At 33.0% G+C, this 25,029-nt stretch overlaps 1 protein-coding gene across 6 annotated transcripts in view; it reads right to left on the bottom strand.

The window, feature by feature from the left end:
• Positions 1 to 25,029, bottom strand: part of LOC143244893 (angiopoietin-1 receptor-like) — a 77,834-nt gene that overhangs the window by 9,394 nt on the left and 43,411 nt on the right. For all 6 annotated transcript variants that reach the window (XM_076490373.1, XM_076490371.1, XM_076490370.1 and 3 more), the window contains 7 exons: positions 21,057 to 21,273; positions 9,184 to 9,300; positions 8,632 to 8,795; positions 4,177 to 4,278; positions 2,809 to 2,879; positions 2,260 to 2,300; positions 1,884 to 1,980 (listed from right to left, as the gene is read on the bottom strand). In XM_076490373.1, coding sequence (XP_076346488.1) covers positions 1,884 to 1,980; positions 2,260 to 2,300; positions 2,809 to 2,879; positions 4,177 to 4,278; positions 8,632 to 8,795; positions 9,184 to 9,300; positions 21,057 to 21,273 — 809 coding nt within the window. The remainder of the gene's footprint in view (positions 1 to 1,883; positions 1,981 to 2,259; positions 2,301 to 2,808; positions 2,880 to 4,176; positions 4,279 to 8,631; positions 8,796 to 9,183; positions 9,301 to 21,056; positions 21,274 to 25,029) is intronic.

Genomic DNA, 25,029 nt, shown 5'->3' on the forward strand with positions numbered 1-25,029 from the left:
TCCAGCATGATGTCTCATGCTTTTTTTTTTTACACAAGTATTTGCCGTTAGGTTCTCAAAAATTCTCTCTGATCAGCCCCTTCAACCATCTACAAAATAAAACTATACCTAAGATGTTCATATCTAGTTCTTCAAAGATATGTATTTTATTTACATTGATTTGGAATAAAGTAATAAAAGAAAAAGTCCAAAATACTAAGCTTAACTTTTGCCCACATTATAATATTTGAGGAAGGAGAAACTGATAAAAATATTTACACTTCCCACAAGCATAAATAAATTTTTTCAATATAAAACAATTCTGTGACACTTGTACATGTTTGGTTCTTATTTCTAGCACAGATAGTTTCAAAACAGTGAATGTTTGAATTGAGTGGTGTAAAAAACTACAAATACACTTTTCTTTCCCAAATTCCAGCCTTATAACAAACAACATTATATAAGTGTTATCTGAAAGCTGGAATTATTTTCTTTCTTACTTGCCTTAAATCTCTTTTTCTTCTTCTTTATACAAACTGTAAATTTCTAATCTTTTAGCTTTATTTCAAAAGCCCTTCTTTAATCACATGGTATCAAAATATCAGGCTGTCACATATGAAATGTTGATTTTTAAAGGAAAATATGAAATAAGTACATCATTTGTTGTTTAATTTATTTGATCAAAATAAATCCCTTTAGACACAATACACTTCTGCCAATGAGTTACAAATTTATAAATTCCATCTTTAAATAATTGGATGTCCTTTGATGTAATGAAAGCTTCAACTGACATTTGATTTGCAAATGTTTTTTTTTCCTTTAATAAGTGTCCAAGTGTTTAAAAAGTAATAATCTGTACAGAAAAAATCTGCTGAATGTGGTGGATGAGGTAAAATTTCATACTAAAGTTCCTTTAGAATTTGAACAGTAATGCAAGAGACATGAGATCAAGCACTGTCTTGAAGCAGCATGGGTTCACTGAAATTTACTAGTGCCGGATGTTTTCGTGACAATTTTTAATGCATAATTTAAAGTACATAACAATATTGTCTGCTTGAATGATAGTTGTCAACAGGTGTAAACCATTATATTATTCTTAAACCCAAAATAAACAATGACTGTAAGCTTCTTAGGGTATAGAGCTGGTTTTCACACGTTTTGATGCTTCTTCATAGTCAAGCCATTGTCAGGATTATGGTCAATTGTCACAAAGATCCCATTTTACATCACAGGTGACAACTCTATGGAGAAACGTGTCATTTCACAAGGTACCTATTTATCGAGCTTTTTCACCTTATAACAGCTTGAAGATGGTGAGAAACTGTTGAATAATGAACATTAAATTTGTCTGCAAGATTTTTCCTCATTTGGTGGGTATCTGATTCAACTAAAGCCTTCAATTCTTCTTGAAAAAATATGGAGATTACCTTGAGATTATTAGGAGGTTATGGGGTTTTTGCATATGAAATATAATTTCCTCACACATAAAGGTACTTTTAATCTTAAAGCCAAAATTACTTTGCACGTTGGATAGCTAACATTCAAAAAGATAAAATACATGAGCAAATTATTAATTTAAAAACCTTAAAATTTAAATTGAAAATCTGATATTTTGAGTATGAAAATCCTATAATGTTTACTGATAATCTGCAAAATTAAGAGTTAAATAAAAAAAAAAAGCACAATAATTTCTGATGGCTACAGTAAAACAAGGCTAGAATAAACAAACAACAGAATAAAAGTGTCAAATAAAAGTGAAATATATCTTATAACTGTATGAATTTTAAGAAAAAAAAATGGTTTCTCAAACTTCTGTAAAAGCATTTATAACAGTCATAAAAGATATTAAAAACTCTAAGTTAAAGAATTAATTCTCTTTTTACTTATAATACAAAGATTCTTACAGTTCATCTGATACACCCTTTGGCTGAGCCAACTTCATACCACGCAGAACTCTTGACGACACATCCTTGGACAGAACCGAGCCATATGGTGTGCCACCTTTATACATTAAACACAAAGTTACTGATCAACAGATACACACACAAGCTAACAAGCAAATTTTTTTCTTTTGTGTAATGCCATCATGCTTTTCAGCCACACAGCATGAAAGATGCATAGAATTAATAAAATTAAATAAGTATTATATATTACTGTGTGTATATTGTAGTTAATAACCTTCATTCTAAAACATTCTGCAATAAATACACAAAGCAATTCTTCATTTAACATTACTACTTCAAAGTAACTGTTACTTCTTACTGTAGACACAATACTCACCCAAAGTAAAAATCTCCCACAAGAGAACACCATACGACCAACTGAAAATGAAAAAGCTTACAAGTTTTTCACCAGGAAAATCCATTCAAAAAATATTTTTATACACACATATCAGTACTGAAATAAGTTTCCTCATAAACTTGAAAACACAATTTAAAAATTTCTACTTCTATAATCCAGAACGTTAAGAACAAAACCACAAAGACCTTTCATTTTTGAAATATAACACTAGAGTAACTGAAACACATGAATTACTGAACAAAACTGAATAATGCAAATTTCTGTTTTTGCATCTGAACGTTTTTATTATTGTATTTGGATTTTTTAAAAAACAATGTATACTTTGTACACATAAGGTTGGTAAAGAATAAATAAGTTGTATTTTAATACACTAAGTTCATCAAGAAAAGTATTTAAAGTAAATACAGTCTACTTGAGACACCACAGTTCATCTGTAAAATCCAACAGATTCTGTAACAATTTTCTTAATGCTTAAAATCATTTAAAACCAAATATACAGAAATGTGCATATATAGAAATTAAACTCACACATCACTTGCAAAACTGTAGTTACATGATCTTAAAGCTTCAGGTGCTGTCCAACGAGCATAATCAGGTTGCTGTGAAACATGAAAGATTGAGAACTGCATATTTGTTCCATTTGGATTTCACAAACCTTTTTAAAATTAACTCAAAGGGTAAATAAAAAGAGACAATTAATAGGTCATTATTTCTTATCATACTTTATTTTCTCTAAATCAGTAACATATAACTACATTTAGTAATTCATCTCCCTCTTTCTCACAAATTTAAGATACCACACAAACTACCTATCATAAAAAGATTATCTCAAGTTTCATACACTGTAGTAAGTGTATGAATATACTAGTTTGTCTTCTTAAGTAAGTTATATTTAAAAAATCTACTACTTTTTTTAAGAAACTGCTGAAAACACTTAAGTCTTTAATCCACTTGTAAATGGAAATTAATATATTTTGTATGATGATAACCATTATGATCGAAGCTATGCAATGATAATTAAATGTAAAACATTTTACAAATGTCTCTCAACTGGCAAGGTTCTTGCTTGCCAGTTAATAATTAAAAACTGAAATAGAAAATAAAGAAGATTTTATGACGATGAATGCAGAAGTCTCTTGGTTACATATGTTGACACATAGCAAGGGTAAATGGCAGGAGTGACTATGACTCTCTTGAGGTAAAATTGAGTACACTGAAATATCGATAGCCACAAATGCTTTGTCAACTAATTAGTGATGTGCATGAATGGATTACCAAGATTCCCACTGTCCCTATCTACTATCTAGCAAAACCATAGCCACTCTCTTAAGGTGGCCAAATGCCTCATCATCTAATTAGTGACGTGCATGAATGGATTAACGAGATTCCCACTGTTCCTATCTCCTATCTAGCAAAACCACAGCTTACTAGTGAGGTAATGAATGCTCTATTTCCTATTCAGTAAATAAAACTGTTTACTAAATATATATAAATGCTACTGAATGCTACAATGCATTTTGTTAATGAGGTTGGCAGTTTAAATTACACACAAGTTGATTTAAACATTCAAGTCTTGATAAGCATAAAATTTTGACAAAGTTTTCTTTTGGTTTTTGTAATTTCAGCAGTCTTATACCTTTAACAAGTTCCAGAAAAATGTAACACAGATTCCTTTTTTTTTCATTTCAAATCCCACAAAACAGATGGTTAAACAAACTGTTCAGAAACATATATACAAACTGCAACTAATTTATATCACATTTTATATACTGTCTGACTTCTATTAAAATTATTTAAATAAAGCTTTCAATACTTTTATTATTCTAGTGAAAAATAAAATAGAGTTAGTATATTCATAAAATTAACAGGTTCAACAACAGAAAGTAGTGATCATACCTTCCCCAGAGGGTTAAAGCAAGCCAGACCAAAGTTAGTAACTTTTGGAATACAACCATCAACCACAAGAATGTTTCTTGATGACAGACGACGATGAAATATCTTTATAATTAAAAAACAAAACAAAAAAACAATACAGTGTTTCCAAAAAAGAAACTTATTTTCATAGCATATACATATATTATTCCATTTTATGATTCTGGATTTTATCACAAATTCAACAAATAAAATACACAAAACTGCAGTCCATCAACTCTGACAGGCATTATCACATCAATACTCAAAAGTACCTATAAAATTAGCTTTTTAAGGGCTTCTTAGAGCAAGTCTATCATGATGCCCACTTCTCATCCTTTTATTCTTATAAAAATAAATTAAACTTTTGAATTCAGATCTTGCTGTTATTTGTCATGGCACAGGCCAAATGACCAACTATTGTTTGCATGATCCTGTTTGCTGCCATATTTGCAATACTTTTGCTTTAAATGGCATAGACTAGCAATGTTAAATGTGCATTAATACAACATATTCAAACTATGTGGTAATATACATATATCACATATTTGTAACTGAGTAAGTTAATATTTTAAAATTTAAATTACAAAATTGGATTTTAATTATCAGTAAATTCAGACCAGAAAGAAGAGTTTTAGTAAATTTGATGGTAATTTGCATTTGGTGAGCTACTTTCAGCATGACAAGAGGTTCCAAAGGCTGCTACAGTGATCAAAGGTCATCATGGTTCAATAGCTGTGAACATGTCTTACTTTAATCAGTGTAACGCTGATTCATTGAGAGAAAAACAGTAATATTTCAGTAAAAAAAAATTAACTTTTATAAATAAGAATCGAAACACAGCATCAGCCTGCTAATAGCCCTAATGAACTGTTTGGCAGAAGTTATCAATGTTCATGCATTTTTCAAATGTGAAAAACTACAACAGTATTTGATCACTTGATAATTTGACATTTTCTGTCTAATCCACAACCTACACAATACCATTTGTGTAAAAATTAAATGGTTAAATACAATCATACTGTAGTACTTACACCACTGTAAAATTATGCAACCAAAAACATTAATTTATTATTGTTCATTTACACAGGATTATGAAACCACAATTTTGAAAGTCAAGCACCACCACAGAACGTGTTATATATACACATGCATACATACAAAATTTCTTGCACTTCACAACTATCTTCTTACTCTTCTATGACATAATCCATATGGTAAAGTTTTATGCACATTACTAAAAACAAAACACTTCTCTTGTACATTTTAATTATCTAAATATACAAAACTTACAAAACAAATAATAAAATGTCTTAGTAACTAGCATTTGCTTATTTAACTGAAGTAACGTAACAGGAAAACTGCTAAAGAAAAATGTGCCATTTGGTAACAAAAATTATAAAAATTTAGAATTTCAACTGTATGCAGAAAACTGTTGTTCTTGAAGCATTTTATGCTACAGTCAAGTGAACTACTGAGAGTTGTTATACACACACACACACACAAGTGTTTTATTTTAGTCCAAGTATAGCACAGGTATTAAATTTAGTCATTTTCAGAAGGGATAGTTAAATGCCAGTTTGTTTAACCCTATGACATCTCACTACTAATTGTTTTAGGAGGTAAAAAGTTTTTTTCATGGTAAATATTTATATTTCATTTTCTGTTTTCTCTACTGTATCACTAAATATATCTATTATCATCAACATACAGTGCAATTTTTAAAAACAGAAACATGTACACACATTTCAACACTTCATAGAAATTCACTAGAAAAGTTGAACTTTTCTTATATGTGTAATTCAAAGTTTTTATCCTTTCACTTATAGTGCATTTATTACTTTAAATTTATATTTAAATTCTTTGTCTCTTATCATTTATGCTCATATACTCCTATGTTAACTGATGTCTGTGAGGCCTATGAAGATATTTTGACAGACTCCCCTTCTGAGACACTCTGCCGAAACAAATGACACTTATGTATGCATCATCTTATTTATATCCTTCCAGAATCCATGAGAAAAGCTCAACTTAAATAATCATTAAACTGTTTAAATATGTTTTAAAACAAATATTATATATATAATTAACTAAAATATAAAAGTAAGACATAACTACAATTTAACAGTCCTTCTAACTACAGCATATTTAGGTAAGAAACCACCACACGTGTTACAGTCGATCAAGCAGGCAACAATACAAATGGCAGTTACATGTACACTGTAAGGAAACTGAGCTCTTTCCTATGACTATATACACTTGTGTCAATTAACTGTATGAATGTTGCAAGATGTCAATGATTGAAAAATGTATGTTTGTTTACCAGACAACCTAGCTAGCAGACTTTAGCTCTCACGTGAGAATTAGGTCAAATATACAGACTTACTATGTAGAAACTGAAACTACTGCACATACCAGATTGTGTGTCTAAGAAAGGAAGGGTGCTAAAGTCAAAATCAGATTATTCAAAGCATGTGGATCATGTGACATAAATACTACAGTTTAAGAATTTCCTCAAAGGTCTCCTTTCAAACAAAGTAACTAAAACTTAGATAAACTTAAAAATTCAAATTATAAGATATAAAATAATGTTAACTTCATTTTCATATATTGATACTAAAGTGGTTAATCAAATTTGAATATAATGCAGTTCTATACATAAAAAGGAATTCAGAAACAGCACAAAGAGTATATGGTTAAGTAGCTTTGTGAATCATACTCTATGCAGTTCAACTCTCATAAGTTGGTGATTGTTATATTATTGCATAACATTACTGGTTTTTCTCAACTATTATTACATCCTAATGTCTCAGTATGTAGAAAGTTCTAGCCCTCATTAGGGTTATTTATAAATGTGCATTCAAAATCTAGTTCAGGGAGTTAAGCAAGATGAAGTTAAATTAAAGTTAGTGAAAGATACTGTCAAATAGATCTATATTGTATTTAAGAACGGCTGGTATTGGTATTAACACTTTTACTGATAAGGAGAAGACAATGTTTCAACATTCCGGGTCATCATCAGGTTAATAAGATGACCTAGGAAGGTCAAAACGTTGTTCTCTCCTTATCAGTAAATGTTAATACCCATACCAGCTGTTCTGATACGCTTTTATTTCAAGTGGTTTCTCGTCATCAAGATCTATATTGTGTTTCTGTAAGTTTAGCTATAAAGAGTGTTTTATTTCTGGAAAAGAATATAATGATAGCAATATTAGATCATAACAATGATCATATGTAATCATATGGTTAAAGCTTTGACTTTCTGTTGGTTACAAATAATATAGTACTTGCATCTTGCATTTTGTTTATGAGCTTTTTTGGATGGGTCTTTACCAAATTTGATATAGAGGTTCACTGGGTATATGGGAAAATATAAACAAATTTGCAGTTGTGTATTTTGCTGTTTGTATGGCCTTTTTTACCACTACTTCACCTCCTGTCGATGGATCTTCACCAAATTTTGCATGATGGTTTGTTGGTTCATGGATATATATACATACATTTTCAGTTTTGCATTTGCAGTTTTTACGAGCATTTTGAATTTTGTCATCACATATAAGGGAAGCAACTTTTCATGTCCTAAAATAAGCTTTCATTAATCATAAATTTACATAACTTCCATCCAGAGGACAGGTATTCCAGCTAGTAAATAATACAGTACAAATCACCAGAAAAAACTATTAGCAATTTGTGATAGATGAGCATGGCAAATGGGTTTGATTTTTCTAGCTTGTGATTTCATAGACAAATACAACTGAAACTTATAAAAATGTTGATTTGCCTGAGTACTATCTATATTATAATGACTAATTTACATTAAATTCCAAACTTCTCAGAAGGGTGATGAATTTCTTAAAGAAGATGAAAGACCTGAAGAATAAACATCACAATTCTCCTTCTAGGGAAGATAGGAGATCTTTTAAAATATTTCCTTATAAAATTAAGATATTAACACTTACATGAATTCAAGATTTGATTTATTAACTATGTTTTGATGCCAATATTATTTGTATACAATAATAATAACAAAGTTTAATTACACTTTGAATGCAACTATAAAACAATTGTGACATATGTACTTTGTCCTGCCCATGGAGAGGAGGTTATGGTGTAATTTTAAGTAAACTTGACCAGCTTTTTTTAATTCAAAATTGCTAAATAATTTCTTATACCAATAAGTTAATATTAATCTGTCAATACTTTTTTTACCAGTCACAAATGATTTTCATGCTTCAAAAACAAAATTACAATTATTATTATTTTTTTAAATACACATGTAAATCAGATGGAAACTAACTCAAATATATAATAAACTTTTCAATCAACCATAGTCTGTGAATTATCTTACTGTATTAACCAATACACTTGATTATGAACCCCATCTGAAAACCATTGGAGAATAAATGAGTAGTTTCTAAAACTGATGTAGTAAATACTTACTCCTTTTTCTGTTAAGTGTTTCATGCCTTCTGCTACACCAACTGCAAATTCCAGCAAATGAGAATCTGAAAGAGAAGTCGCACGAGTACCAGATGTCTGTCGGCTACGTAATACATGGCCTCTCAAGGTAGTTAAATAGTGTTCCACTACCAAATATGATACTTCTACAAAACAATAAAAAATAGGCAATTAAAGGTCAAAAGAAGACTATTACAAATGACAAATTTCCAAGTTTCAGCATTATTCTTAAAACTTCTTTTTCATCTTTTCTTTGTGAATAAAAAATTTCATTTTCTTTACATATGCAAGTGTGGCACGAGTTATTAGAGTTACTTCTAAACATACCGAATAATTTTTCAGGAAATAAAGCACTTTTTTTCTATTTCCTGAATCAAATATTAAGAAAATTATCAGGAAATGTAAAATGGAGTGCTTTTACATACATTTTGGAATCTATAATAGGCAGTGAAATTAAAACAGTATTTATTACCAAACAGTATTTCATAAAAACATATCTACAGCAATTTATGCATCATATAATTCCAAGTTTACCTTCTTCATAACAAGCTCCAATAAATTCCACAACATTTGGATGTGTTCCAAGTCCAACCATAACATAAAGTTCACCCAGAAAATTCCTCTGATCTTTATCTGTCAGTCTGGAAAAAGCTGGTTCAAAACAAATGAAATAAACATCAGTCAGTGTAACCAATGAAACAATAATGTGCCATACACATGAAATATGTCGAGAATTTAACAGACTATACCAAACTCTGTCATTAAAATCAGAGAAGGCATACCGTGCATCTATAAATATGACTGTTGCATTTTACCAAAACTCACCACTGATATACTCTCAAATAAATAAATATTTCGAGCTAACAATACATTCCACTAAATACGTTTTTCTTAATTTATTGTGTAATCACTTTTGTATAATATTTATCACATTTTCAACTTTGGCCAATTTTCATCAAAGACAAGCAGTCAACTTAATACTCTTAAAAACAAAATGTTGAAATTTTTATATCTTTTTATAAATATTATATATAATATTGTGATAAGTTTTAGTTGTTTTAATACATTTGTTCCACATACTGATTGTCAAATTTTCCTTAAATGAATATTACTATCGCTAAATGTATGTATATGTGTTCAGTTTTAAAAGAATTTACAGAGAAAATGAATCTAACTCACCATAAATATAGATCAATACTTTTATAGGTTTTATCATTTGTTGTTAAATACAAAGCTATAGAATAGGTTAGGCTATTCAGTCTTATTGTTGAGCCTTTTTTTTAGGGAAGGGGGATTGCATTTATAAGAATGATTTACTTAAAGTAACATTGCAGTTGGTCAATAAAGAAATAACATGGCATCAAAGAAGTTTTCAAACGTCTAACCATCCACTTCTGTGATGAGTTAGACTTATAGTTAAACTATGTATATTTAACAGAATCTTTCCTCGAAATAAATATTTCTATAATACTCTCAGTATGAACTTGGTCAAACCAGATGATCTTGTGACCCCAAACTCACACTTATAGTTTCCATACTATAACTTCTTAGATGTTTAGTGTTCCATGAAATTTTGCAAGCTTTCAGTAAGTATTAAAGAGTATTTTGTAAACAAGTATTTTCAGTAACAATTTCTCTGTAAATATATGGAATCAAAGCACTGATTGTACTGAGTGTAAAGTTACTTATGTTAATATTAAAAACACTTATTCATCTGAAAGTTATCAAATTAAATTTGCATAATCTTTAAAATATCATAAATAAATTTCAACTTTGTTCAGAAATATTTATATTTCACCTGTTACTTTCTGTACCATAAATTTATACAATGTTAGTCAATTTACTATTGTAAACAAACATGAAATAAATCAAGTTAGAATTTTCATACAATGAAAATTTATTTCTAATAAATAATTATCCATTACTTACCACCTTTCACAAAATAGCTTTTCTTGACTAGAACTGCCCTCTACTGGCCCATATTTACAATGCACACCATTAGCCTTCCATTTCTTGCTTCTGTATATTTACATGCAAATGATCATGATGTACAACTCCCATTGTAACAGCACCCTTTTTATATCTTCACTCATTAAACACTTTGGGATTGATCAGAAGACCTACACCATATAGTATCAGAAGTGGAGAAGATGGATGGAATAAGTGAGAGAGGTAAATATCTATTAAAAACACACTCTTAAAAAGGAAAAATGCTAACTTCTAATACATCTTACCTCAACTCAGAAAGCAGCTAAAATCTCCAACTGAAGTTATGAAGGTCAATAAAAAAATTACTACTCTTTAGTAAGTGTTCACAAAGTGACCAGGAGGTGTGAAACCAAAAGAGGATATTACACCTCAGTGGAAGACCACACCACATCTAATCCAAGGATACTATTTGTTCTTTTATGACACTCACACACACATCAAAGGCAGAAAAACATGAAGGAATCCCAGAATATGCAAGACTGATGAATGTGAATCCTAGGAGTGAAGTAGCTAGGACATGACAGACCATAGTAGTAGCTGAACTTCCTCTAACATCAAAAATGGTACGTCAAATCCATGGTAGTTAGAGGATCACCATCCTCTTCACCTTGAAACAGGAACTGGTAGAGAAGATGCACTTCTGTACCAAAATCTTTCTCTACTTTCACACACAACCAACACCAGATCTGCTGGGAACAAACATCCAGCATGTGGTAGGAAGGTCAAAAGCCTTAATAGGATGACATCTGTGGTTCAAACCTGGACAGCAATGGATATGGTACTTCCAGTCCAAAATAGGAGGAAGTTGATTGGTTGATGTTTATTGGCACTAAGCAACTAGGCTATCTGCTCCAAACAACTGGTAAAAAAAGATTAAAAATAAAAGTAAAATTAATAAAATATATAAAAAGTAATTACTTTAAAACAAAGGCCAGTTTTTGAATTAAAGAATGTAAGTAGAATTAAAATGGCCAATGACATTTAAAAATTTAAAAACACAACTAAGGTGGACAGCGTCACCATGACTAATGACACTGTCCAATGTCAGGGGTGAACCCATGACAAAAATAAGTTTAAAATGGTGCCATCACTCATGGTCATAATGACAGCACAAAGCAAAATGTGGGCTATTGTCACACAGACCACACATTGGTGCATCAGCCCCAGATAAAAGAAAACAACAGATTAAAAACTGTGACCAATATGTTGCCTAACCATAACAACATCCTCCTTCTGATCCTTACACAAGCAAGAGAGCCAAAGAGCAACAGAACATTTAACCTGGAAAACTTTTTATCACATTCGTCTCTTCAAGTCAACTGCCAACTGGCACAGAGCTAAGCCCTGAATATAGGACAGTAATAACATGACAACACCAGAGTGAGCAGACTGACTTAGCTGCAGTGTCAACAAGCTCGTTCTCACGAATACCAATGTGGCCCCGTATACAAAAGAACCAGAAAGAAATGAATGGTAAAGAGAAATGGGCCAGTCAGTTTTATATATCAACAAGAACAAAATGAGAACTAATGTGAAGTGATTCCAAGGCCAGCGGAGTTAAACAAGTCAGAATAAATAATATAATTGGTGTAATGCATAGCTTCTTCATGATCCAGGGCAAGAGAAATGGCAAACAATGTGGCAGTGAGCACTGAAACTGTAGAGGGGATTCTGTGTGCAACCATTGAATCACAACATACCATGGCAGAGCCCATAGAGTCACCTCTTTTTTTGTTTGTTTGCTGCACAATGAGCTATCTGTGCTCTGCCCATCATGGGTACAGAAACCCAGATTTTAGCAGTGTGAGTCCACAGACATACCACTGTGCCAATGGGAGGCAAAGTCACCTGTTTTGAACCATTGGTATAAATGGGAATGGAAGAATGGGTTAAAAGATGTTTGGCAAATAGAAGAGAGTACTTCCAATCAGGAGTATCCACTTTCTTCAGATGACTCAAAGAAAGGTAATACTTGTGGATGGTAATAAATCATAATTGGATGGGCTGACCAGTGGAGACAGCAACATCATCCAAAGTCAAACCCAATTCATCCAGCTGTGACTGGTAATGAAGGTCAAAAGAAACAATGGCAGACTGTCTATTCTGAAAAATAATGGCCCACTAAGAAAGGAAAAGGCAACCTCAGGTGGGATGCTGTGGTAAGTTTTGAAGTGTAAATTACAGACAGCTGCAAATGACAGAGGTGTAGAGAAGGTTCATGAGACTCAGTGTACAAACTCTGGAATGGCGAAGTGCGGAAAACCCCCATGTAAAGCCGAAGCCCCTGATGGTGAACAGAGTTCAACATCTTCAAGGTCGAGGTCCTGGCAGAGTCATAGACCAAAGACCCATAGTCCAGTTTCAATCAATGAGGACACAATAGATATTTAGCATAGAACATCAATCCTCTCTCCAAGAGGTGGAAGAGAGGATACAGAGAATGTTCAGTGCCCTTGTCTACTTGACGAGTAGCTGCTTGATATATGGAATGAAAGCCAAGCAGCTTACAGTCAAATATAAGCTTAAAGACCTTTGTCTCGGAAATCACAGGAAGCATAACTTCACTGAGATGGAGCTCGGACTTGTGGTGAATACTCCGTTGGCAGTAGAAGTGCATGAAAATAGTTTTAGACAGAGAAAAGGAAAAAAAAATATCTGCTGTGGTCCACTTCTATAAATGATTGAGGGCAGTCTGTGGCTCCAACTAAATAAATGTCATGCTTGATGACTGACACAAGATATGGGAGTCATTGATACAAAATCCATTTGCAACTGTACAATTGTAGAAAGAAGTTCTTTAGTGATGGCATTAATATTTATACTGAAAAGTATGATACTCAAGACAAAGCCCTGAGGGACTCCAAGTTCCTGTGAGAAAGAACAGGAAAATGTCAAACCCACACAAACTTGGAATTGCTGGTCCATTAAAAAATTTTGATAAAAATGGGCAAATGGCCATGAAACCCATACAAGTGGAAGTCTCGCAAAGTGCCACACCTCCACGTAGTATCATAAGCTTACTAAAGGTAAAATAATACAGAAACAAGATGTTGTCACTTTAGAAAGCCTTCCCTGATTGATATTTGAAGTTAAATAAGGAGGTCCACAGTGAAGCACTGTCATCACAACCCATATTGAGTGGGCGAGAGAAGGCTGTTTGATTCAAACTAAACAAGATGAACATTAACCATCCTCTCTAAGATCTTACAGAGACACCTTGTCAGAGCAGTTGGATGGTAGTTTGAAAGAATATTGGGATAGTTCACAGGCTTAGAAAAAAGGAAGACAATAGCCCAGTGTTAAGCATCATGAAATGCATTCTCTTGCCAGATCTGGTTAAAAAACAACCAAACAAACAGTAAAAGAGGCAGCAGAGAGATGGCTTAGTATTTTGCAGTGAACATCATCAGGTACAACCAATGTACTGCTAAATCAATGAAGAGCAAGCTTGATTTGCACCAGTGTAAAAGGGTGATTATAGTCATAGGGATGATCAGTCTAAAAAGAAAGAGGAGATTGCTGTGCCCAAGTTTTGATGGCTAAAAAGGTATGTAATAAAGCAGCAATGCTAGATACATGAGAAAAACTTTCACCATGAGTATCAGCAATGCTCTGGGCATCATCAACTTTCTGACCATCTGAGAGCAAGATTTAAATGGGGAGGGAAGCATACTGCCTATTTACCTTCAAGATCTTACCCTATATGACTTTGGAACTGGTGGTAGAAGAGATGCTAGTTGTGAACTTAATCTAAGATTCCTTCTGGTTTTGATGTCTTATCTGCCAAGCATGTGCACAGGCCTGCTGAAAAGCAATGTGATTAGAGAGTGTGGGATACCTATCAAAGGTATCCAAAGCCATTTTTGAACCTTCCATGCCATGTAGCAGATGGGATTCCACAATGGATGAGGATATTGTGGAAAACATGTCGAGGATTTAGGAATACATTAAGCAACTACCTGAATAATACATTCAGTTACTGCTGCCATGCAGTCATCTATCAATGGCATACAAATGACAGCAGGATCAAGTTCTGGGAGAGCAGTGAAAGAGGGCCAGATGGCTTGATCCAGCTCAATAGCAGCAATAGACTGACAAGGTGCATGAAAATAAGTATAAGAACCAGTATTGAAGAGAAAGGTTGTGATGAGTGACCCTTGCCATCAATATCAGAACCTCTTCAGAGGAGATTATGTCCATTAAAGTCCCCCAGGATTAAAAAAGGAAACAGCAACTGTTCAATGAGAGCATCAAGGTCTGATTGATCGTAAGACTCTCCAGGAGACAGGTAGAGAGAACAAACAGTGATGGTATGACCCAAGGAAACACAGATGGCTACGACCTCCAAAGGTGTATCAAGCGGCAAAGATAGGGTAGGCACATGAGCTGATCAACCAACAGAGCCACCCCTACATGTACTTGACCATCACACAACCTATCATTTCTGAACAAAGAAAACTACCGAAAGGTGACTGCATCAGCAGGTTTCAGAAACCTTTCCTATAAGAAAAGACATACAGGATGGTAAGAATCAATCAGTGCTTTGATGTCATCCAGATTAGAATGTAAACCTCAACAGTTCCACTATATCAAAGTGGACATTTTTATTTATGTGCTGGCAAATTAGATAGAGAGCCCTTCTGTTTTTGACCAAGTCTTTTTCCTTTACTGTCTTTATTTGAGGAAGGTCTATCAACCTCCAAGGATCATGCCCTACGTCGATTGGGTAGGTTTCTGTTGTTGGAAAAAAAATTCTAGTGACTGAGGATAGGAACAAATTATCATGTTGCATCTCAGGGCCGAAGAAGAAGATGGATGCGAGGAAATGCCTGTACCCAAAATCACAGGAAGTGGAACTGGGGGTCTGCTGGAATGAATGGTAGGAACAGAAATGGGTGGTGACATTAATTCATCAACTTTCTTAACCATGAAGGTTAAAAGTGTTTTCACATGGTTTAAGAATGATTCTTTCAGAGGCACAAAGAGATCCATCTGCACTCCCACTGTAGCAGTGGAACAAAGTGCAGCAGCATACATTCAAGGTGAAGTGGTGGACAGTAACTTTCAAGCCTCAGGGTAAAAAATGTTTTGAATTATTTTCAAACACTGTACCTCTTAGGGCAAGAACAAAGGTAGGATGGGTGAAAGCCACTACAATTAACACAATGAGGGGTTGTTTCACACTCATAGGCATCGTGATCCTTGCCACCGCAATGAGCACATCAAGGAACCATGACATAATGTCTTCGAGTGACCGAACCACTGACATTGGAAACATCCAAGAGGGTTTGGAATATGTGGTCATATCTTGCAATTAAGATAACTTGCCTTGATGATGGCAGGTGGACTTCGTGATGTAAGCATCAAAATTAGGACACTGATCAGCATCATAATTCCATTTTTGCGAGTGGAGATATGTCTTACTTCGACAACTCCTTGGAGTGAGAAACCAGTGAGGATCTCTGACTGGGATCATTCTTAAAATCCCTATCAACAATAATTCCTCATGACAAACTCAAAGTAACATGGTGAGTACCCTCAATGGGTATATCCACAATGGTCTTCAAATGCAAGAAGAGTTCACTGTGTTTAGGAGTGGATGTTTCCACCAATATGTCACCCGAGCAAAGCTTTTTGACTGACTTAGGAGAGCCAGCAAGTAAGTCCCTCTAGTCCCTTCTGAATAAAAAAAGGGAGACATTTGCCTTAAAGATTTGTCTGAAAGAGAATGTAATACAAGAAAATGAGGTACGGGTGTTACACAGATTCAAGATTGCTGCTCAGAATCTTCAAGACATGGTTGTTTACCTATGGACTGTTCTTTTTCACTATTTTATTTAAGTTTTTATTTGGGGGATCCATAATAAAAAAATATTATTTTGGTGCCTACTGACCTCACCTATCATGGAGCCCTAACGAGAGGATGCACTACAGTGCCAAACAAGAACATTGCAGCAATGCCAGGGTTTTGTGAGCACTATACCTGAACACCAGCATCAGATATAATGTCCACAACACTCATTGAGAACATCCAACACTAATACTTGGTTGATCCTGGAAAGACCACCCCAAGCCCACCTGTCTACAGAAATTCAAGGCCAAAGTGGTTGTTAGGGTTGAACCTGTCAACCACCAGGATCCTCTCCTCCCCTTCACAGGTCACCACATACTGCAAACACGTGGGTAGATATTTAGATCCCATGTACGGTAAACTGAAAGAACAGAACCTTCCCTGGGAGGTCCCCTCAACATGTACAGGAATCCACACTGAGGGGCATTGAGAAGTGATTAACAAGTGCAGATGTGAAAATGGTGCTGGTTACAACAGAAGTGGTGTTGCACTGCTATTGGAGTTATAGCATTCATGCTATAACTTTTAAATTAGTAAACATATGTTCAGGAAATTTGGCAGATTATCATTAAAATTACAAGAGTTATATACACCCAAAATATGTTGTTTTTTTATTAAGTCTTAAGGTGTGTTAAATAATTTCTTCTCATTCTCTTTTCCAATAATATAAAACTGACCTTCAGTATTTTCAAAGTGTTCTGTCTTACCTGTGTTTTAGTGAACTAGTACTTTATAAAATGCATTCGCACATCAATTATTATACATATCTTGGCACATTATTAATATTTACAAACAAGTTCTTATACTTATTTTTCTTAAAACATAGAACAGCAACAAAAGAAGAAAGCAAACAATTACTTCTTGTAGTTACAACCTTTGTACTTGTTTGCTGCTTGTCATAAGTTACTAAGCCTTATAAAATTTTGCACTTGGAGGATGTGAAACAAAATAATTTTTTTTGGTTTTGCATATACATTTGAAATAATAAAAAAAAATATATCAATACCACAGACATCCACAATAAATCATCAAGCTTAGTAACTAAGTTGCATTTGGGTCTAAAAAAATAAAATATTTTGAGCAGACTAAAAAGTTACCAGTTTGATTTGAACTGAAAGAACATCTAATAACTTTCAAGTGACTGAAAAAGCCATTATGGGGGCATTCTGAGCTTTTGATTTGTTAATCACATGTCATAGACAGAAGGTGAGTGCATATAAGGGAATATTTCCAAAACTGGAAAGAAGTGAACAACTGTGTTCAATTCAGTATATGAGCAATATCTCAGCAAAGAGAAAAGATAGAAGGTTATTATTTTATATTCTAGATTGTCAATACTTGTAATTTAAGTTCCTAATTTGTACGAAATTACGGACCTTGAATTTTTACAACACAAACATCTAATCTGAACCAGTACTGTATTCAACATACCATGTGTCACACAAAAATCTATTTTGAAATTAAGAAATTAAATAACCTATAATACTAAATTTTGAATGGTACAATTTGATGAAAACTTGCTGACAAATTTATAAAATATTAGTGTAATAAAATTTTAAATACATGTCAACAAACATGATAGCATAGCCTTTGACCCATGTAAAAAAGTTAATTGAATAATGAACCAAAGAACACAGAATAATAACACGAAGAAGCAGACAATGTGCTATAATTATCACAGTTTTGTTGGTTTTCTATGTGACAAGTGCTGTTAAACATCCAGCTAAACTCATTCACTTTTCCAATGGAAATAAAGTTTAAACTGGAAGCAAAATATACAATTCTCTGTACAGAAAACATTGCAATATAATATGTCACTTGATAAACTAAAACATAGGTTTTCTATTTGTTATAAAGTAATACAGTATTAAATGTCAGCAAGAACAACTGGCAAGTTGTGAAAAAGAAAATGTGACAAGTGGAGGTAGCAGGGACTCTAATGTTCTAGTTTATGACTCTGTAACAGAATAAGATTGATGGCTAAAAAATTAAGCTTTTCCTGAGTAATAACAATATTATAATGAATAAGTTAAATAGATGGTAAATAAATTAGTAAAAAGGGAATACCTGGAGAGCAAATGTCAGTTCTCATACTCAGAGAAATTAGGTATTTTTTTTAATATTGCATTATAGAATTAACATTTGTATTATTAGTTACATTTTGGTGCTACGATATTAAAGTACTTTAATTAAATGTAGAATGCAGCTCAGTAAAATCTCGTGACATACACAGAAAAGAATGCCATATTGAAAGAGATAACAAGACTATTAAGTAATATAAAGCCAAGGTTCATAACATTCCAACAAAGATACTCTTTAGTGTTTTCCACAGAGACAGAAAACATTCATACAACAGCATATTTAGGGAAGTAACAAGTCCTAAAACCACACCATAAGTCAAACCAAAGTAATCAAACTCATCTTCAAAGTGAAAACTACAGGAACAAAAGAGAAATTTCAAATCCTAAAAAACATCTGCAAAAATACTTGACATATCTTCTGGTATTATTAAGAAGATAAGAAAAAAGTACCTAAAGCTTATAAACCAAAAGTTCACAAGCTTCTAGTCAAACTTTGAAAAAAACTAAATGCAATTCCAATGGACTTTTGTACCAAATATTTATCCAAATGTGGTCATAGAACCCATACATCCACACATATTGGCAGACACAAGTCTAATAAGATGTGTAGTTTGAACAATAGTATGAAGTAATAATCCGTGATGATGAGAAAACCCACTTGTAGAGAAAATTATATAAGTAAAAACAGCTAGTATGGGTAGAGAAAGCACTATGTAGATCAACGAACAATGTTTCAACATTCTTCAGTCATCGTCAGGTTCGTAAAGAAAGAAATAACTGACTGATAGCTGAACACATGTTTGAAGGCAGTTGTGTAATTGAGTGTAGGAATACAGATGGTGTGCTTAGATGTTGAATATATTTATTAATAATAGGTATAACGGTGTTCCTTTGTATTGGTTTATTTTGGGCTTGAGTAAGGCTTCTTTAATTTTGCATTTCTTTATGTTTGTTTCTTCATTCAGTATTTGGGTGTTTTCTATGGTTATGTTGTGTTTATTTGATTTGCAGTGTTCGAAAACATGTGAAGGTGATTTTTTGTGTTCTTTGAATCTGGTTTCCACTTTCCTACTTGTTTCTCCAATATAGAAGTTGTGGCAGTTATCACACTGTATTTTATAAATAATGTTGGTGTGGTGTTTGTCAGTGTAGTTTTTACATAATATAGATCTTACTTTCGTGTCTGGTTTTTGAATAAATTTGGCAATAACTGGAATGTCACATTTTGTTACTAGTTTTTGCCAAATGTTGGTTATTTTTCTGCTAATGTCAGGAATATATGGTATGCAGCAGTAGATGGTTTTGTGATTTTTTAAATCATAGGGTATAAAGACACATGAAGTGCAACTAAACAAAATACTACTAAAAAATGAAAAAAGCCAACACAATTTCAAAAACACTTTATTCCTATCTATGCAAGACTGACTCACACACACCACAAATATACAGCATCCCCAAACCTCATAAACCAGATTGTCCACTGAGACCAATAATGCCCACATATGAATTGTTTAATTACAATCTTGGTAAATACATTGCATGGGCATTCTCCAAATATGTAACATCAGCCACCTCATTCCTCAAAGACTCTTTTAATTTCAAGTCTAATCTTAATCAACTTAATCATAAAGCCTTAATGGCCAGTTTTGATGTTATATATCCCTCTTTACAGTAGTCCCAACTGCTGAAGCCTGCAAGATAGCCTTAGAACTTTATATCCAAGACTCTAACCCATCAATAGACATTGCCAGCAACCAATTAGCAACCCTCATATAATTCACCACGATGAAGACAAACTTCATGTTCAACAACCACAACTATACACAAACAAATGGCCAAAGCATGGGCAATCCAATATCACCAGTTCTAGCCCATGACAAGCAATTAATACAGCATTACATCCACCACTATACTAGTACAGATATGTAGAAAACACGATTGTGGGATTCACATCTACAGAACATACACTTAATTTTTTCAATCACATTAACTCTATACATCCCAACATTAACTTCACACGTGAACAGTAAGAAAGCAATCACATATCATTTCTTAACCTCAAAAGGTTCAAAGTGGTACTTAAAATAAAAATCTTCAGTTCTGCATTGAAAAAAACATTCAACACAGTTTAAAATGTCACAGAAATTGCACTTTATACTATCTGCAAAAAATGAAACACTAATATAAAATGAAAATAATGCTTTCATAACAACAACTTAAAAGATTTTAGCACATGTTCTTACACTTTAGAGCATGATACAAAGACACATCCATTTTATTTTCAAAATGGTCCAAATCATGTTTCAATAACAACTTTAGTTTGTGAAGTAGATGCATAAAATATAGATATAAATCTCTTTCAAGAATCTTTTAATTGAGAATTGAATGTTGATTAATACACTTCAACCCATTTTCTTTTCCCAAACACACTCAAAAACTAGATACAGACTTTTATAAAATATATTTCAGTTAGGATAAAACCTTACAACGTGTTTGATGAATTAGAGCAGGTATTTCCTCAGTTCTTCGCCTTGCAATACCTTCATGAATTTCTCCAAACTGTCCATTACCCAGCACAGTATCTTTGACTTCAAAGCATGAACGTGGAATCTGCCAGTACTTTTCTTTCAGTTTTTCATGGAAGTCTCCAAGATCTGCATGTTCATCAATCTGAAGTTTTCCAGGAATAAATCCATTCTCCTCCTACAAGGTTTTTAAGTAGAATTTTAATCAATCTTACAAGCAAATATTTAAAATGCTTTTCCAGTAAGGCAATCCAAGCTTTAACTTGCATATCATAATATAAAAATAGTCTTGATGATTACAAAAACAATGAGAGTTAATTCAATAATCCTATCTACATGATTGGAGAGAAAATAAAATTACTTTGTCTTTTCTGTTACCTCTGATTTATATGAAGTATGATTTAAAAAAATTCAAATTTACCCAAAGAAAATGACAAATCTCAGAGCTCATTTTTGCCATTAAAGTACATAGTGAGTTCACAATTACATAGGTAAGCACCTAGGTTCTTCCCTGGATATCCACCCAACTGATTTTTTTTATGCTCAGTTAAAGCAAACAATCTAATTATTACTTGTCAAAAAAGTATTCAAAAATTACATGAAATTCAACCTTTGGGATCACACTGCCTTAATGAAGAACAAATACTTATAACTTATGTTAAATAACAAACAAAACAAATACAATATAAAGACTTCACATTCTGTGTTGTTTTGACCTTTTATCAAGAGATCAGTTTAGCTTCAATATTTGAAAATCTCTTATAATTTAATCAAATTCTGCAATAAGTGAGCCACAACAAGTCTCACATTTATGAAATTTGTCTTTTGATCTTTGGTCATCTTCATATAATAAAATATCACAAGAATTAAAGACTTTTCATTTAACAAGATTTGTCAACAATGGAGCAAAATAAAGATGTAAACATTCTTGTGAACATTACTTTTATGAACAATTAATGGTTATGGATCCAAGACTCACAACTTAAGTTACTTGTTACATGTTTGAATTATCTTAATCATTTTCTTATAATGACATTCTGAATTATGTTAACTTTCTTGAATACTGTTAAGAAAGGACTGTATCTTTATCAAATTTGCTAGAATGGCACAAACATACACACGCAAAACAGTTATCACTGTATTTTAACAATCAAATTATAAACTGACATGCATAGAATGTATGCTGAAATTCTTGCACTGATAACAAAAAGGCTTAATTAAAACATTTCAAGCTGAGAGAAGACTGCCTTGACCAAAAAAAGAAACCACATATTTATGCACATATCTAATAAAGAGTAATCATCTTTATAAAATTTGCTGATACTTCTCTAGAAGTTATAATTTTCCTATTTGTCTAGTGCTGCCCTCTATATGTAAATGTTTTCTTTACGCATGCCACAAGCCTTCCTCTCACCCCTCCTGGAATCAAATGATTGTAACATGTCTCTCACACAAATCACTGTGTCATTTCTCCATCATTAATAACATGACATATTTGATGCATTTGACTCCCTCAATATACCTCTACCAAACCAGCACCTCAAGGTTTAGTGGAAGATATAAGGAAAAATGTTCCTAGCAGAAAAACATTTTCATTTTTGGGAAGTTATAACTTCTGATACAGTACTTTTCTCCACTCACAAAAATTGCTAGAATCCCACACTGATTAGATAGAGAAACCAGAACAAGGCAATGACAGAAATACCCCCCAAAACTGGAAAAGATTTACAACTATGCCTTTATTTTAACATATGTGTTTTTTGCAGTTTGATGCATGTGATGTATTTTGTAAGATGTGTATCACAGAAGTCCCATCTATTCTCTAAATTTGTAAAAGATTCTCAAGAGTAAGAATCAACAATGTTTAACCTGTTCAGTGCCATAGACGAGATAACTCGTCCAAGCCGATCAGTAACACAGTGCCACAGACGAGTTAATTCATTCTCAATAATACCTAACTTTAACGCTAGATGTCAGCACCATACATGCATTTGACCTACTTACAAATTGTTTCACTTTCGATCCAAAATGGCGAACGAAAAAATGTTACAAAATGAAGAAGCGTTAGTGTTGTGTTTTTTTAACCTGTTGACTGCAAAGTATTTCAGCTGCTACAATACAAGCTTTTATTTAAATATTGTTGAACATTTGAGAATCTTACCTAATGTGTATAAAAGCCAAGAGACAGTAACAGAATATTATTTGGTCATTACAGTCAGTATACTATAAGCCTAGGAACCTATCATTGTGATTAACACTTATTAATTGGAAAAGTCCAGATTTTGACCAGAAAAATTTACAGATTTACAACATTATGAACCATTCAACTTCAGAGAATTAACTTCAGATGTCAGTATTGCAACAAGTACACTAGATATCCTCCTCAGTAAAAAATTAGCTTGTAAACCACATCAAGCCAAACAAGTGTAGAGCTAGCTAACATTCCCGTCAAAAGAAGAGTAGCTGTGTACAAACATAAAAAATAATTTTCACCTCATGGACCTGGATCACTGATAAAATAATCAGCTCCAGATCAGATAGAAGAATGAACATTGTTTGTGAATTTGTAAAATTTTTTTATATAAATAATTATTTGTAATAACTATTAGTAATAACCCTTATAAACTGTATTGTTGTTTGTATATTTAAATATAAGTGTTAAAAAATTATGTCTCTCAATCTTGTTGACAAATATCATAAATACATCAATATTTAATTAACTTCTAAACCAAAAGTTCTGGCTTTTTAAAATTGTAATATAGGTTAACCATTCTGGCTTAAGACACCAACTGGCAGAGACCAAGGATGAAGAACCGGGGACCAAAGGGTAATTTGTGATTAAGAGCTATAGCAAATGTACATATGGAAAAACCTCACAAACTGCAAAGCCACCAGAATACAAGGGAGATCTAAATATCTAAGTACCATTCTGTTGGATAAATTTTGTCAGGGTGGTGAAAGAGAATTAGCTATAAGATTGAAAGCACCCAGATGTGACAGGTAATGAAATGAACGTGGTACATTTGGGGCCCAATATAAGAGATTTAATCTACTAAAAAAAATGACATCTTCATCAGATGCCCCCTTGATATGCACTACAACTGTAGAATTGTCAGAATGTATCTTCACGAGACAATGTCTGATGAGAAACTCAAAAACCTTGATATGCAAAGACAGCTCACTGACAGAATAACAACTTGATACCTCTTAGTGATCAGTCCACATATCACAACAACTGAAGGGATGTTTCCATGAATAAATGTAAATCTGAATAAGAAACATGAAGTAGGATGCCTGCTGATGTATGAGCCTTATCAAATCACAAAAGAAGACTTTTCAAGAGGGTATGAGGAAGGGTAATTGGAGCTTCCAATGTCAAGGGATCGAGAGCAAAGTTCTATTGACCATGAAGAGCCCACTGACAGGATCACATATGTGTGCAACTGAAGTAGATTGTTGATGTCTCTAAAGCAATAAAACCTTGTGAGCAGAAAGTGAAACAGCTGAAAGGGTATGGTGAATTAAGAATTCCATGGAACAAAGTCATATAGGAGAAAACTGCTCTCAACTGTGAGGCATATTTTGTAGCATGTATCCAAATATCTTGGGAGGAGAGAAAACCAAATGGAGATTTGAAGTTTGGTCATGTAGTAAGGAAGGGGATAGTTAATAGGAAATAGAGGCAAGGAATAAAACATTACATATCTTAGAAACAAAATCCAAAATGACCATAAAAAGTATGACTCCTCAGGAAGGGCATGGTAAAATCAGGAGGTAAAAAATAAGCAATCCAAGTCCTCATAAGCCTGAACAGAATCTGTATGTTTGTGAGGAAGTGATGCAAGATCCAGAGATAGAGGTTGGCCAATGTAACATTCACAGTCCCTGTGAATAAACAAAGAAATTTCTGCTGGTTCACTAATATTTGAAGCCT

Source organism: Tachypleus tridentatus, chromosome 2 (assembly GCF_004210375.1).
Source record: "Tachypleus tridentatus isolate NWPU-2018 chromosome 2, ASM421037v1, whole genome shotgun sequence".
In the NCBI taxonomy this organism is placed as follows: domain Eukaryota; kingdom Metazoa; phylum Arthropoda; class Merostomata; order Xiphosura; family Limulidae; genus Tachypleus; species Tachypleus tridentatus.